This window comes from Branchiostoma belcheri, unplaced genomic scaffold (genome assembly GCF_001625305.1).
Source record: "Branchiostoma belcheri isolate BF01 breed outbred unplaced genomic scaffold, Haploidv18h27 scaffold81, whole genome shotgun sequence".
NCBI classification, from domain to species: Eukaryota; Metazoa; Chordata; class Leptocardii; order Amphioxiformes; family Branchiostomatidae; genus Branchiostoma; species Branchiostoma belcheri.
This window is the reverse complement of record NW_017804476.1, coordinates 683,337-697,622: the sequence shown is the minus strand read 5'-3', so window position 1 is coordinate 697,622 and position 14,286 is coordinate 683,337. Positions and strand designations below refer to the sequence as shown.

Genomic DNA, 14,286 nt, shown 5'->3' with positions numbered 1-14,286 from the left:
CTGGATGACTGTATGTTCCTTTTATTATCTCAACTGTAATAATGAATTAAACATACTATTCTACATTCAAAGCACCATTTGCGCAGCTTACTACTCCGAATGCTATGCTACATTTTATTGGACTAGAATACAGTATACCAGAAGAATTCATATCATACAAAACCAGCAAAATAAAATTTCATGGTCCATTTGATAGACTTTTTTTACTTTTCTATAGTTTGTTAGTCAGTTGAAATGGCACATTCTTTCACAAGATTTAAAATGAAAATTTTGCATGGAAAACATTAGCTAGGTTTTCCCTACCTGTATTTGAAATTATGATGCTAAATAAATGATAAATTTCAAAGGAAATGACATAAACAAAAAATATAGGTTTATGCATAAATACGATGCAAAAAATACTTTGCAAAATGTTACTTTAAGCTTATGTTTCTTGCACAATTGTGCAATAAAATAATATATTAGTATGCACCTACACCAGAATAAAATATAGGAAAAATAAAATATATAAAATAAGTAAATATAAAGTATGTCTACTACACTGTAAATAGATATCTACATGTAGCAGCTTGTGAGTCATAGCTGTCGAAGCAAATAAAATAGCAGATGTTGACACTGTACCTATAGTATCTAAAAAGAGATACAAATTGTATTGCTTTGTAAAGTGTTTGTAAAATGTAACCTCATTATTTGACTGTCTTTAACCCTGTGAGTAGGCATTCTTATCTTGACATAGCCTGGAGTCCAGCCTTGTTAGCTTTAGTCTGCTCCCCAAGATCCGCTATCCCGCCAACAAGACTGGGTACCATTACAGCAGGCGTCTTTGCTGAAAATATGTTTAACTTTGAGCGCCGTGATTGGCTATTTGGAACAGGGTCCTTAGAGGCGAGGTCTAATATCATCATCAACATGGCTGCCGCACAGTCATGTGGACTCTGCAATTTTGGGGAGCGGACTAAAACTAACAAGGCTGTACTCCAGGCTATGAACAACAGGGCTTTCGCAAGAATTCAGTGGCGTAATAATATAGAATCTTACTCTATTGAGCTGTCAGAAAAACTAGTCGAGTACACCTATACTGAGTGCCTTCATTCAATTGGAATGTTTAGAAAATAAGAGCTTTGGTCCTTTTACGGTAACAATTCAACTTATCATGATCATGAGTAGCAATGGTCATGAATATTTATGACCATTTTGATTCATAGCTATTACCTGTACTTTAATAACAACTTCTTAATTCATAGTGAGAATCATGTACGGACTTACTCTACTTTTTAATTCTTATAGTTTTTCAAGTTTTGGAAGTTTTACTGATCCAAAGGTAAATACTTCCCAACAAATCAATGGAACATGGATTTGAAAAATACTGTTGCAAAGATGTTACCTATATGTGTGCTTTATAAAAACCCTGTGAACCCAGTTTACAAAAATATTTTCAACTTTCTGTACATAGTGTATAGCAGTATGTTGGTGATACAATGTTTGTGAGCTATCTATTGAAATTGCTGTTCTCTTTTCCTTTAGCATTCGTTCCCATTGAGATTACCATTTGAGAAGGGCTTTTTTATTTTCTTTCCAATGACTTCCACCTGGAAGCCCATTTCTGTCAAAGCAGCGTGATCCAGGATCATACGACCATCGAAAACGAACGCTGGTTTCAGCATACTGCGATAGATACGCTGGTAATCGTACGCCACAAACTCGTCCCACTCCGTGCACACCACGAGCGCGTGCGTCCCTTCCAGAGCCTTGTACGGGTCGGTCTCTATGGTAACCAACTTCTCCACGCGGTCTGGGTCGTCGGATATGATTGGCTGCTTCAGATCGTAGAGGATCTGTTCTTTCTTCACCTGTATGTAAGAAAAACATTTAGTGATCATGCATACATTAGTGTATTTGTTGTGATTGTGATTTAAAGAACATAAGCCAATGAAGCATTTGAACCTTCTTCCCGCAAAATATACATGTACATGTATATTTTGTACATGACAATTAACTCTCTGCAATAGTTCCCATTCCAATCTAGTTCATTACGATAGTTCAGAGAAAATCTGGCATATGTAGAACTTTATTGCAAGCCTTCTGTTCAGACATACCTTGATGTAAGCCTTGTTAGCAACAAATAAAAAGAACATGAAAAAAAATAAATGTTTTGCATGCAAAACAAAATAAAACTACATGAACCATATGAAGTCAAGTTGTAGGCCAACTAAAGTCAGGACAACAGAAAAACCAGACCTAGCTATACTATCTACTGCACAGAGAACTAGACATTTGGATCAAGGCAACCTATACCCACATATCTGACAGATATTAAATCTAGTCACTATTAATTTAAGTTTGGATGCTGAAAAATGACCAAGCTGTCCTAAGTGTTGTCTTGTTTACGGTCAATGAGATTGCCTTATTTGGAACAAGCCAATCAGCTACCTGAAGACAAGATTTTGGCAATCTGATTGGCTGACAGCTGGTTGGTAGCCACTCCCCCAACAGTGGAAATGTCAGCTTGAATTAGCAGAGTTGAAACATATAAACTGGCAGGACAATGTCCCTACCTGTGGATCGTAGATGTGTAAGTGAGCTCCCTCGTCCATCAGGTACTTGCACACATAGATAGAAGATGACTCTCTTGTATCACCTGTTAGCAAACAATAAAAACATGAAATCTTACCACACCTAGTTTACCTGGGGTTTCCTTCTTTGTGAATATGAATCGCAAGATTTTTATTAGATGGAAGAGAAGTTAATGGTACATGGTGCACTTTCACAATGCATGACCAAAAATTTTGCTTGCCTGAAACATACTATATGGGTTATTCATATTGATGATCCAAAATTGTTTTTTTTTTAAATGCTACAAACTTTTGGACCTCCTCTCCTACTTAGAAAAACAAGTAATTCCTTCTAGAAAGATTTTACTATGAACATGTATATGAGGGTGCATTTAAGTCCATGTTATGTATTCTTCACAATTGGTAAGATAAAAAATGTCTACCTGTGTCTTTTTTGAAGGCGAAACCCAGAATGGCAATTTTCTTGCCAGTGACAGTGTTGAAGAGGCACTCGATGATTCTGTTGGTGAAACGCCTCCTTTGGTAGTCATTCATGTTGATCACCTGTGTGGAAGGTATTATTATTTATTATTATTTATTATTATTTAAATTCTTTTCTTCTTTAGTGAGAGGAAGGTTGATACATAATAAAGTATATTCTTCTTAACCTATGGCATTACATCTGGCTCCCACCAAGCCCCATGTCTACCCTCCTAGGTTGTCCACCCTCCTAGGATTTTGCAAAACCCCCATGTTTATCCTCCAGGTTCAATACGTCCTTCTGGAAACAGCTTCCAGCAAACCCCTTGTCTACCTTCCTAGGTTACTAGTATCTACAAAACCCCCATGTTTATCCTCCTACCTCCTGCCAGTATGCTGCCACCTCAGGTAGGTTGAGTGCCTCACACAAGTACACCAGGTTTAAAACGTCCTTCTGGAAGCAGCTCCCACCAAACCCCACACTGGCCTTCAGGAACTTGTTTCCTATCCTACTGTCCATGCCTGAGAGGGAAAAGCCATGAGTTAGTCATAATCTTTCCAGCACAAAAGTTAAGTGTACACAATGATTCATAATGTTTTAATAACAGATCAATCTTTTAAAACTGGATCATTTTGTTTTTGCCCCCCCCCCCAAATTTATATTGGTTACCACATTAGGCAGCAGGGAGAAGGTTAATAGATCAATAAACAACCAAGTACTGTAAGGACAACCTCATTGACAGAACAAACAAAGCTTTTAAATCTGTTGAACACAGTCATCCCCCACCTATGGCATGTGCCACCTCCGAGACATTTGCGCCCGTAGCCTCACACACTGCGGAGATAGAGTTGATGCTGCTGATTCGCTGAGCCAGGAAGGCGTTGGCTGCCAGCTTGGAGAGTTCTGAGGACCACGTGTTGGTGGTGAGGATCTTTTCACGTGGAACCCAGTTGGCGTACACATCTGCAAGGGCCTGGGAGGAAGCATGTCATTGTTAACCCTCACACTACTGTACGTCAATTCATTCATCAAAATCCCACTTCTGACACCATGTACAAGTACATTATTAGATCTGAACATCATACAACATTACAGTACAAAAATTGTGAATCTTACATATTGCTTTAAATGTGATACAGAAACATAAAGCTAAAAGGAAGAGTATCCTTTTTCTTCTCTTAGACATGAATTTGGTTATTCTTGGGCCCAATCTGGCAAAGATTTGTTGATTGACCTTTGTTAAAACTTGTCAATCAAACAGCATGCACCAATCAGAGACCTACCTGAACTGCCTTGTGCCCCTCCTCTGTGTCCTCTCCACCAATCAGCACTCGGTCTGGATTAAGTAGATCCTTCACCGCTGTGCCTTCTGCAAGGAACTCTGGGTTGGACATCACCTAGCAAAAAAATTAAACAAAAAAAGGGTCAACCTTTCTGGTTTTCACAGATTGAATCAGTCTACACAATACCATTATTCAAACAAGAAACAGGATCACCTAAAAATAGGTTGCATTCCAATATAATGCTTACCTGAATGTTCATATCTTCCCTTGTGTTTGCAGCAAGAATCCTGCTGATGCTCTCTGCAGCACGGACTGGCACTGTGCTCTTCTCTACTACCATCTTGGTACCTGAAGGCATTTACAAACACAAACACAGCTCTCTGTTACTAGTACTATATGTATGATGTTTTGCAATACTGTGTGTGGCACAGGGATGCCTCCTAGCTGATTTATACAGAACTGCAACACATTGCCAGCTATTATCTAAATCACAAGAAAGGTATTTGTATATAAGCATCATTTCATGGCTAGTGTTTCAGCAAATCCTGTCAGTTCTTTACTTGAAATATCTACACAATCATTACGTTCATACATGGCCTGCTTGTTTCTTTCTTTTTGTAGAAAAAGTAGTATCAGTAGCAAGCAAACCTGTTCCTGATACAGACTGGAGTTAAGAGTGAGAGTACAAAACAAAGTTTTACAAAAACTGAGCATAGAGTGTAGTACAAAAACTGACTGTAGAGTGAGTACAAAACAGTTTTACAAAAACTGAGTGTAGAGTGTAGTACAAAAAACTGAGTATAGTACAAAAACTGAGTGTAGAGTGTAGTACAAAAAACTGAGTATAGTACAATGTACAAAAACTGAGTGTAGAGTGTAGTACAAAAAACTGAGTATAGTACAAAAACTGAGTGTAGAGTGAGTACAAAACTTACACAGTAGTTCATTTAAGCGATGTCCATTTCAGTACCAAGGAAACACACCAGGGGTACAAAATCTACCAATTTTCTTTGGTCATATCAAAGAAATTTAAGAGTGAGTCCAAAAGTATTACCTGTTGCTACATCTGCAATCTTCCTAGCAGCTGATTCGATGTACTTGAGGTCTGCTGCTCTGCCCTTCCCCACACCAAATGTCTTGGTTGGTGTGTTCACACAGATGAAGATAAGATCAGCCTCCTGTAAGCACAGATTACATGTAGGTGGGATCATGTAACCGGCTGGTTTATACATGTGGGAAGTCTCAAGATAGGGACCTACATCGTGACTGGCTCTCTAAGACACATGCCCGTAGCCAGGATTTTGAATGGGGGGTTCTTCCCACTGCTAGAGGGGACCTCGAGCGCCGTAGGCGCGAGGCGAGCGCCGAAGGCACGAGGTTCCGTAGGGGGGTCCGGGGGCATGCTCCCCGGAAATTTTGAAAAATGAACCTTCTAAAATGGCATTTCGTGCGTTTTTGAGAGGATTTTCAAGAAAAAATCAGAGATAAATTTTTATTCAATGACAAAGGGAGCAGTTTTTCTACGATTCCAGTCCATCTTTTCAAGAAAAATCTTGGACCTTTACATAAAAGTGGACCAAAAGTGGACCTTTACATAAAAAGTGGACCAAAAATGGACCTTTACATAAAAAGTGGACCAAAAAGTGGACCTTTTAGCCTTGTGGGGGGGTTCGGAACCCCCCTGGCTACGGGCATGAGACAGGTATTACACAGCTACTAGCCTGGTTACCAAAGCTATTTTAGCTTCCGCGTTGCTATCCACTTTTCAAACAGGGAGAGCATGAAAACTTGGGAGCCAAAATAGTTTTGGTAACCAGGCTACACAGCTACTAACTGTCAACCTCATAACGTTCCCGAACAGATATTAAAAATCACAAATGTCAGTGGACAAAGTTGGCTGATATAATTTGAACAGCTGTCTTAAAAAGACATGAAAAAATTAATCAACTGATATAGGGCTTAGCTAGCCTGATTAAATCGCTTTTGCCGGCCGCCCAACATCCAGCCGGCCCCCGGTGGCGGACTATGTAGGGAGCCCCTAGCCTCCTTTGCAGGCCCCGCGGCGGTGGGGAAGAGTTTTTTAACGCGTTATTTTAATATAGCCGGCCATCCTACATAGCCGCCAAGAGAAGGTTGCTTTCCGCCCACTAGGGAGCCCCCCGGAGCTTGGGTTGCATAGGCTAGGGCTTAGCACTATCAACCGAACTTCCGAACTGAGAATTTAGTACAAGAATTACATATGCATGCATGCAGCATAGTCCTAAATGTTAACAAATGTTAAAGTTTAGCGGTTCTGCTGAAAAAAAACAACAACATTTTACGATTGATCTGCATCCAGATTTTGTATAAAACATTACTGCACTTGTACTTTGTCCTCAGTTGATGAAGGCTATACACCAAGGACTATTCCTACGTTTTTGAGTTGTGTTTTTTATAAACAGACTGACTCTGCTACAACATGATCTCCTTTCCAAGGCCCTGCCTTGACCTAAGGTCATTACCTTTATGGCTTTATCCACATCTGTTGAGAAGAAGAGGTTCCTTCCCCTGCAGTTTTCCACCAGGTCCTGCAGGCCTGGCTCAAAGATGGGCAGCTGGTCCGAGTTCCAGGCATCAATACGGGACTGGCTCAGGTCCACTACAGTTACCTGAAGTTGGACAGACCGTAAAAGAAAATCATCATACACCTCAGAGTAGTGCTGTGTTCCTAAACCCACGTTCAGACCCAGTTCCGGATTCAATTCCAGGGGTTTAGGTCCAGGTCCGGACTTACAAGTCCCAGGGCATACAGTATACAAAATATGGAAGGGACTTCTCAGTTAACATTTCCCAATGGAAAATGGGAGTCATCTTTACCCCAAAATTTTGTAGCGAACACTGCACTACCAGGGTTTAGTTCTAAGCAAGATATGTTGTTTGTGGGGCATGTCTGGGCAAAACTGTGGCCACATATTCTATGGAGGCTGACACTTAATGATGCTCAATGGCAATAATTTCTTCATTTTGCTGTGCAAAATCATTCTTGACACTATCAGCTTCATTAATTTTCCCCCTTATAATCTTTTTTTCTTTTCTGCTTGTTAATAGCAGCAACAACTACCTCTCTTTGTCAACAATAGACAGTATCTGTGACTTGTACATCTACATTTAACCAATTAACTTTAGAAACGATGTTTGAAAAGCTGCAAATACATGTAAAACAGTAGCATCCATCTAGTAGAAGCAATCCCACATTGACCAGTAGACCTGTTGAACGGGTTACAATACTGGCACACAATCTAGACAGCAGCTTCTGACATCAAAATTAAATGAGGGCACCAGTAAACAATAAATAAATTGCATGGATAAGCCCAAATGTCGAAGAATCAGTTGGCTGGGTCTGAAAGAAGAAGGGGTGTGTACTTTTCTGTCACTTTTGTTACTACAGTTTGTATTCTAAACAAATAAGCCTTTCCACTACAGTAAGCCCATTCAGGCTTGTGTTTAGTACATATTTGAATACTGGTTAGGAAGGTCAGTCAAAAGAACTGTGCCATCTTTTTCTATAAAACTGTAAGGTTTAAGTAACATTACATGTATGTAGCCAGAAAAACCTAAGGAGAAAAATATGAGGATTGGGTATCTATGGAATTGATATTTGATAATTGATAATATTATTTGATACATATTATATTAACATCATCTATTTTAGAGATTTACAAATGTATTACCAGGTGTGTCTTTGGTGTATTCCAGAGTAGAATTATATATATCACAGCATAGATTTTTGAAACTTTCTTTATCATAGCAATGAAATCTCCTTGGAAATTATAAATGGTTTAGATTCTAACTTGGTATGGATTCTTGGATAAGCTGCATTTTTTTTACATTGATTTCAAATAATGGTTTTCAGTTAACCTGTCCCAGCAAATATAACCAAGGAGGTTTAAAATCAATGATTTTAAACCTCCTTGATATAACCAAGCAAATCAATGTCAATTAATCAATCATGCAGCAGGAAGTTGTCAGTTAAACAGGATGTTTCACTATAGTCAAGGCCAGGAAATAACAGAGGCAATGTTTCTGTTGGGTGGGACTGCCCTAACCCAAACCTGACTCACACAGACATTCCATAGCTTTTCACTTTCTGACCACACCTAGGAGATAGAAGCAAATATTACCACCATTGCTATGGTGATAGACCTTTCTGAGGGCCTGCAAGGGGGGGGGGGGGTCCCGACAACGCTCTACGCTGATAAATTCCAAGTGGCTACAACGCATTACGTAGACTTAAAACGGCGAATACGCTCTATGCAAAATGCGAAGAGCGGTCCGTCTACGCTCTACGTAGAATTAAAATGGCCGATTACGCTCTACGGAAAATGGCTTACGGGCCCCCCTTTATGGTTTGGCCTTTCACAACAAATCAAGTTATCAATTTTGACCAATGAAAATACTAGTTTTTCACTATAATGTTAAGGACAAAACACAGTTTTGAAAGCTTTTCAATTAACATTAGCCTAGTGTTCAAAAATATTGCTGTGGTTTGGATTTTGTTTGAACAAGAAACATCCAGCCAGACTTTCCATATGGTGAAACCCAAGATAGGTCTTAGACAAACTCCTGGAGTGGAAAGAATTAAAAACAGGTTTTCAAGTGAGGTGTGAACAAATAAGTTCTGTCAGAGGAGCAAGGCAAGGCAAGACAGGCGCTAGCAAAACTATAACTTGGTTGTAACTAAAAGCGTTGTACTTTTCAATGAAATTAACATAATACTGCCAATTGTTTGCATCTTGAAAGGAAAAAAAATAAGTAAAGCCAAGTTTGAAAAGAGCAAAAGAGCAAAAGATTGTTTAAGTGTGATAATTAGATTAGGACATAATTTGCGTATACGGAAGCCTACATGTGGTGACGTCCATTCAATCAAGTGTGACATTTCTGAGGGACTTTGGTCATACGTCATTCAGGAACTTAATTATCACGTAACGTTATAACAAAGGGGTGGGGAAAAGTGTCACCTTTGTCCGCTTTTGGTGTGAAGGCCCTTTCTACTATTCAACAACGCGAAATATTTACTTCTTAACTTAATTAAATCGTAATCAGATCAAATGCTTTGCTGCAAATGCGTTAGTGGCTGCGGTTGATATTTAAAACGCACAGCGGGACTATAAAATAAATTTTCATACACATGAAAACGACTTCTCTGTTTTCTTTTCAAGTACAAATTCGTGAGGTTTTTAGCTTGTTTTGTAAGCTACTAGTCTTCACATAATAATAAAGGCCTATTGACTAAATAGGCCACCGTTTTTAGCTCTTGTTTGTAATAATTTACTAGACATAAAAAAGTTGAAAAATGTTGAGTGAAGAAACATGTGCTCCGTACCTGGATATCCGGACATTTGTAGGCGATCACGGAACAAGTCGGCCCGCCGACGTAGCCAGCTCCGATACAGCAAATCTTGCGTATAGTCGTCATATCTTTGTCGTTTGGTGAGAGAAGTTAGAAACGTGCTCCTTTTTGCGGCGGGGTTTTGCTTTTAATGACTGGAAACCGGAAGGGACGTCTGCTTTCTACGTAAGGACCGACCTTTGACACTAAACACTCCCCTTGCACATTCCACTCACCACCACTGAAATCTTTGGTCAAAAATACCCCAAAAAATTGTTGAAACGACAATAAATGAACAGAAATAATTATATAATATTCAACTCAATTGACGCAAACTTTATTGTTATGAATAATTTCCGCAGAATGAGAGATTTTTGTGCAATTTTTCTAACGTTATCTACATCCCCCTCAACTAATGAACTTGTCCAAACATACAGCATACAAATGCTACACATTTTTTTCTCTCAAATTTCTGATTTTGAGTCAAAATCATCACAAATTACAGCTTATTTCAGCAAAAAGAAAAACATGAAGACTCATAATTATCAACATATTTTCTCTAGTACAATATATTTGCTTTGTATATTTTCTGGTTTGATATAAGTATGGTTTTAGGTTTGTTCGCGGTGGAGTCATAAGACTACGAAGATGTCGACAGTACTTGGAGGAAGAGTCCGGGCGGGGAGCAAGGTTCTAGCTCCTCAGTACGACCAAGAAGGCAATGAAATCCAGGTTTGTGTGAATATTAAATAAAATTAGGGTCACAGGAATCCGTCAGTACTATGTTTCACGGAGGTCCAGTGCTATTTTGTGTAAAGACAAGCTTTTTTTATTGGAGGGGGGGGGGGCAGGCTTCCTTCCGGACTGGTCCTGTCGCATATAAATTAAGATTTAATAAATTTCTTATGATAAACTCTGAGCAGCTCAGTTGATTTCTAATGAAAATTTCACGAAAAAATAGTCTTGTCATTTGACAAATGTGTGCCGTGCAATTGTTGTTGTTGATGTTTATTGTTGTTATTTACAGGTGGAAACCCGTGAGGATGAGGAACAACAGGTGAAGTTGGACCAGACCATTGAGCTGTTACTGGCAGCAGGGTACTTCAGGGCCAGGATCAAGGGCTTGTCTCCCTTTGACAAGGTAAGGGACTTGAACTAAAGGAATTCATTTTTCCTAGAACTATCTTAGAGTGGAACTCGCTGCCACCAAGTACAGAAGGAGCATTGTCATTAGATAGCTTTCATTCCCCTCCTAATAAACATAACGTTACATAGTTGAGCTTTTGACATTTGCCATTTGACCTTTGTACCCAGGTTGTTGGGGGCATGACCTGGTGCATCACGACCTGTAACTTTGACCTCGATGTGGACCTTCTGTTCCAGGAGAACTCAACGATTGGTCAGAAAATGTAAGTTGGACCTAAAAAGGTAACATTTGCAAAGCAAATGCATAATGTTTACCTTTGCATATGGTCTGCTCTGTTCATACTCAAACACATTCATATATATGGTGACAGGATCCTAAATCCCTCTTGCTGTAATTGCAACATGATGTACCCTAACAATAGTTACTATGGTGACAGACGCCTGGTTCAGGGTGAACAGTTATCCGAGCAAGAAATCTTGCTCTCCATCCATTTTAAATTTCTTCCTCCCCTGTATCTCTCAACCGGAACTCCAATATTATTCATTTTGGCAAAAATTTGTTGATGGGCTTTCTTAACCCTAAGCAAGTTCTATCATGCTTTTAGTGTGAAAAACATTCAGAAATGATCCATATGTTTCCCTAGTGCTCTAACAGAGAAGATTGTGGCAGTGCTGCCCAAGATGAAGTGTCCTCACAGGATAGAACCACATCAGATCCAGGGTCTGGACTTCATCCACATCTACCCTGTGGTGCAGGTTTGTTGACTTGCATTTGTTGGTTCTGTTGTGCATCAATAATCTGACGTTATTCACTCCCTAGAACTTCCAGTTCATCCACATGTTTTAAGAACCTTATGCTACACGTTTTTTTTATTTTTTGGTTCGCCCGCTTCATATTTTTCTGATTTAAAAAAAAAGATTCAGGTTCTGAATCAACTCCAAGATGCTCACACATGTATTTTGGCCCCAGTTGTTGAAGAAAGCTTCTTGTCTTCCTAGTTGTAAAAGTTTTTCTATCTTTCAATGCATTGGTTTGACAAAAAGTTTAAAGCTCATTGTTTGAATTGTAAACCGGTCTGGGATGTTGACTTCATAGTCCTATGGTAGCATTTGGGGCTATCATAGGAGGCTTAACCCTGGTTTTATTTTTATTCATTTTTGCCCTGTTGCTACAGTAAACCAGACAGTGAGTGTGTGAGTGTGTTGCTTCATATTTTTTCTGAAAGAATCTAACCAACAAATCAAATTGGTGTGGCCTTAGAACTAAAAAGATTAACTTGGTGTGGGTAAATCAGAAAATGTAGAAGAATGTTAAAGTACTAGCAGTAGTATCCAGTTATTAAAAGTTTATTTCCATGTATTGGTACACAGTGGCTGGTTAAGAGGGCCATAGAGACACGAGAGGAGATGGGAGATCAGATCAGAGCCTTCTCCGTCTCTCAGTTCAACAAGAACCACCGCACGCCAGAGGACCAGGAGTTCGATTCTCGTAAGGAACAGTCCATGTCCACACTGGCCACGGTCAAGGTGAGTACACTGGGTTTCTTCAGAAATGTTTCCACCAAATCTAACATTTGTTCATCAGGGAGCAGCTCCCTCTAGCAATCTATTTTCAAACTGCAGACCAGGAGTTCGACTCATAATAAGGAACACAGTCCATGTCCACACTGGCCGCAGTCAAGGTGGGTACACTGGACAGTCAGGGATTCTTCTTAAAAACACTCGTCCATCAGGGAGAAGCTCCCTCTAGCAATCTATTTTCAAACTGCAGACCAGGAGTTTGACTCTCATAAGGAACAGTCCATGGCCACACTGGCTGCAGTCAAGGTGGGTACACTGGACAGTCAAGGTTTCTTCTGAAACACTCGTTCATGCAGGGAGAAGCTCCCTCTAGCAATCTATTTTCAAACTGCAGACCTCAACAATAAACTTCACCTGAAACTCAGATATTGTTGTCTCCTAGACTGGTTACCAGCCCCGCCGACAGTACAAACGACAGGATGTTTCTGAGTTGTTAGATGAGGAATCTCGGGTGCATTCTACTCTACTGGAGTATGGAAGGTCAGTACTTCATACATATATGCATTTATATGCTGTATGATGATAAATGTATATTACTTACATTCATGTGCTATATGTGTGTGTGCCTGTTATGTTTTGTGCAGAGTTTTAGTCATTCATTGTCTGCAAAATCCACTATTGCTCTGGTATCACAGTTTTCTATGCCTCTATTTTTCTATTCTGTTGAATAAAGGGAACAATCGCGATTACAGAATGGTGCTGTCATTTCATGGTCATGTTTCTGTTGTTTGCGTGTAATGTATTATATTATAAAATTGTATCCCTTGTCTTTGTATCATTCAGTATATTGCTGTCTCCCTTCTGTGTTCTGTTTCTCTCAGTTCTGTCTCCAAACGAGTCTTGGCTTCCTCCAACATTTCTGCTATTCTAGGGGAAACCCTGACATTTGACCCCTGGTATCTTATGTTCTGTATCTACTAGTATGTTTGTCTCTTGTTTGGTAAGGCCACACCAATTTAATTTGTTGGCTGTCGGATTTGCCTCTTCATTTTTTTCTGATTTGAGAAAAAAAAAGATTCTGGTCCTGAATCAACTCAAAAATGCTCATATTTTGCCCCCAACAGTTAAGGAAGATCCTTTTCTTCCTAGTTCTTGCAGTTTTTCCATTTATGAATGCAGTGGTTTGATTGAAAGTTTAAACATTCATTGTTGAAATATTAATCCAGCCTTTTGTGTTGACTTCATGGCTCATAGCATTTGGAGCTATAATACCGGTAGCATGCCTAAACCTGTTTATACTTTTATTTTTTTTCGCCCTGTCAGTTCATATTTTTTATGAAAAAATCCGAGAACCAACAAATTAAATTGGTCTAGCCTAAGGTTATGAATAGAAGGATATTCATTTCATTGAAAATGGCATTGTGTAGTGCTTTGTATACTACCATTGGAAGCTTGAGATAGCTATAAATACATTTTGGACATCATTCATTGAATTTCATATTCCTTGTTGTGTTTTCAAAGTAAGTAAAACTGTCTGTACGATCTTGTGTTTTCAGGAGGTATGGCTATAGACCAGAAAAGGCAGATAAAGTAAGTGAGAACAGGTCATTCTTTTCTTGATTGATTTTCAATCATGATCAAAATTGTTATCATGATATAAGAATCATGATATCTCAAGATTATTACTGTGTTTTTGAATGGCTCTCTTGAATGAATTATTAAAATCTGATGTGATTTTCTTGTTTTTGGTCTGATATACAAAAATTTGTGGAACAAATATGTGTATCATGTGTGTATTATTATTTGATTGTTGTGATCTGTATTGATTATTATGTGATACCCTGCATCAATTCAGCCGACTGCACGGGTACTGTTTGGACAATAAAAACCATTTATTATTATTATAAATCATGTTTCCTGCTCTAATGCCCCCCC

At 39.1% G+C, this 14,286-nt stretch overlaps 2 protein-coding genes across 2 annotated transcripts in view; one reads left to right on the top strand and one right to left on the bottom strand.

Moving 5' to 3' along the window:
- Nucleotides 1-568: 568 nt before the first annotated feature.
- Nucleotides 569-9,872, bottom strand: LOC109486573 (UDP-glucose 6-dehydrogenase-like). Its single transcript, XM_019790421.1, has 10 exons — nucleotides 9,679-9,872; nucleotides 6,818-6,964; nucleotides 5,371-5,494; nucleotides 4,564-4,664; nucleotides 4,317-4,430; nucleotides 3,820-4,006; nucleotides 3,415-3,554; nucleotides 2,996-3,116; nucleotides 2,556-2,638; nucleotides 569-1,850 (listed from the first exon to the last, which is right to left on the bottom strand). The coding sequence occupies exons 1-10, from the start codon at nucleotides 9,769-9,771 to the stop codon at nucleotides 1,521-1,523; spliced, it is 1,440 nt and encodes a 479-aa protein (XP_019645980.1). The 5' UTR covers nucleotides 9,772-9,872; the 3' UTR covers nucleotides 569-1,520.
- A 449-nt stretch (nucleotides 9,873-10,321) lies between these two features.
- LOC109486570 (coiled-coil domain-containing protein 93-like) overlaps nucleotides 10,322-14,286 on the top strand; it is a 12,621-nt gene continuing 8,656 nt past the window's right edge. Inside the window, exons 1-7 of the mRNA XM_019790417.1 lie at nucleotides 10,322-10,416; nucleotides 10,712-10,825; nucleotides 10,999-11,093; nucleotides 11,475-11,586; nucleotides 12,202-12,357; nucleotides 12,794-12,891; nucleotides 13,908-13,941. Of these exons, the coding sequence (XP_019645976.1) occupies nucleotides 10,333-10,416; nucleotides 10,712-10,825; nucleotides 10,999-11,093; nucleotides 11,475-11,586; nucleotides 12,202-12,357; nucleotides 12,794-12,891; nucleotides 13,908-13,941 (693 nt within the window). The 5' untranslated portion in view covers nucleotides 10,322-10,332. The remainder of the gene's footprint in view (nucleotides 10,417-10,711; nucleotides 10,826-10,998; nucleotides 11,094-11,474; nucleotides 11,587-12,201; nucleotides 12,358-12,793; nucleotides 12,892-13,907; nucleotides 13,942-14,286) is intronic.

Coding starts and splice junctions, on each gene's coding strand:
- LOC109486573 (XM_019790421.1), bottom strand. CDS start 9,771: ATGACGACTATACGCAAGATTTGCTGTATCGGAGCTGGCTACGTCGGC. Junction 4,007..4,316: donor AGGGGCACAAGGCAGTTCAG/GTAGGTCTCTGA, acceptor GCTTCCTCCCAG/GCCCTTGCAGATGTGTACGC. Junction 3,555..3,819: donor GGAGGTGGCACATGCCATAG/GTGGGGGATGAC, acceptor TTTCCCTCTCAG/GCATGGACAGTAGGATAGGA.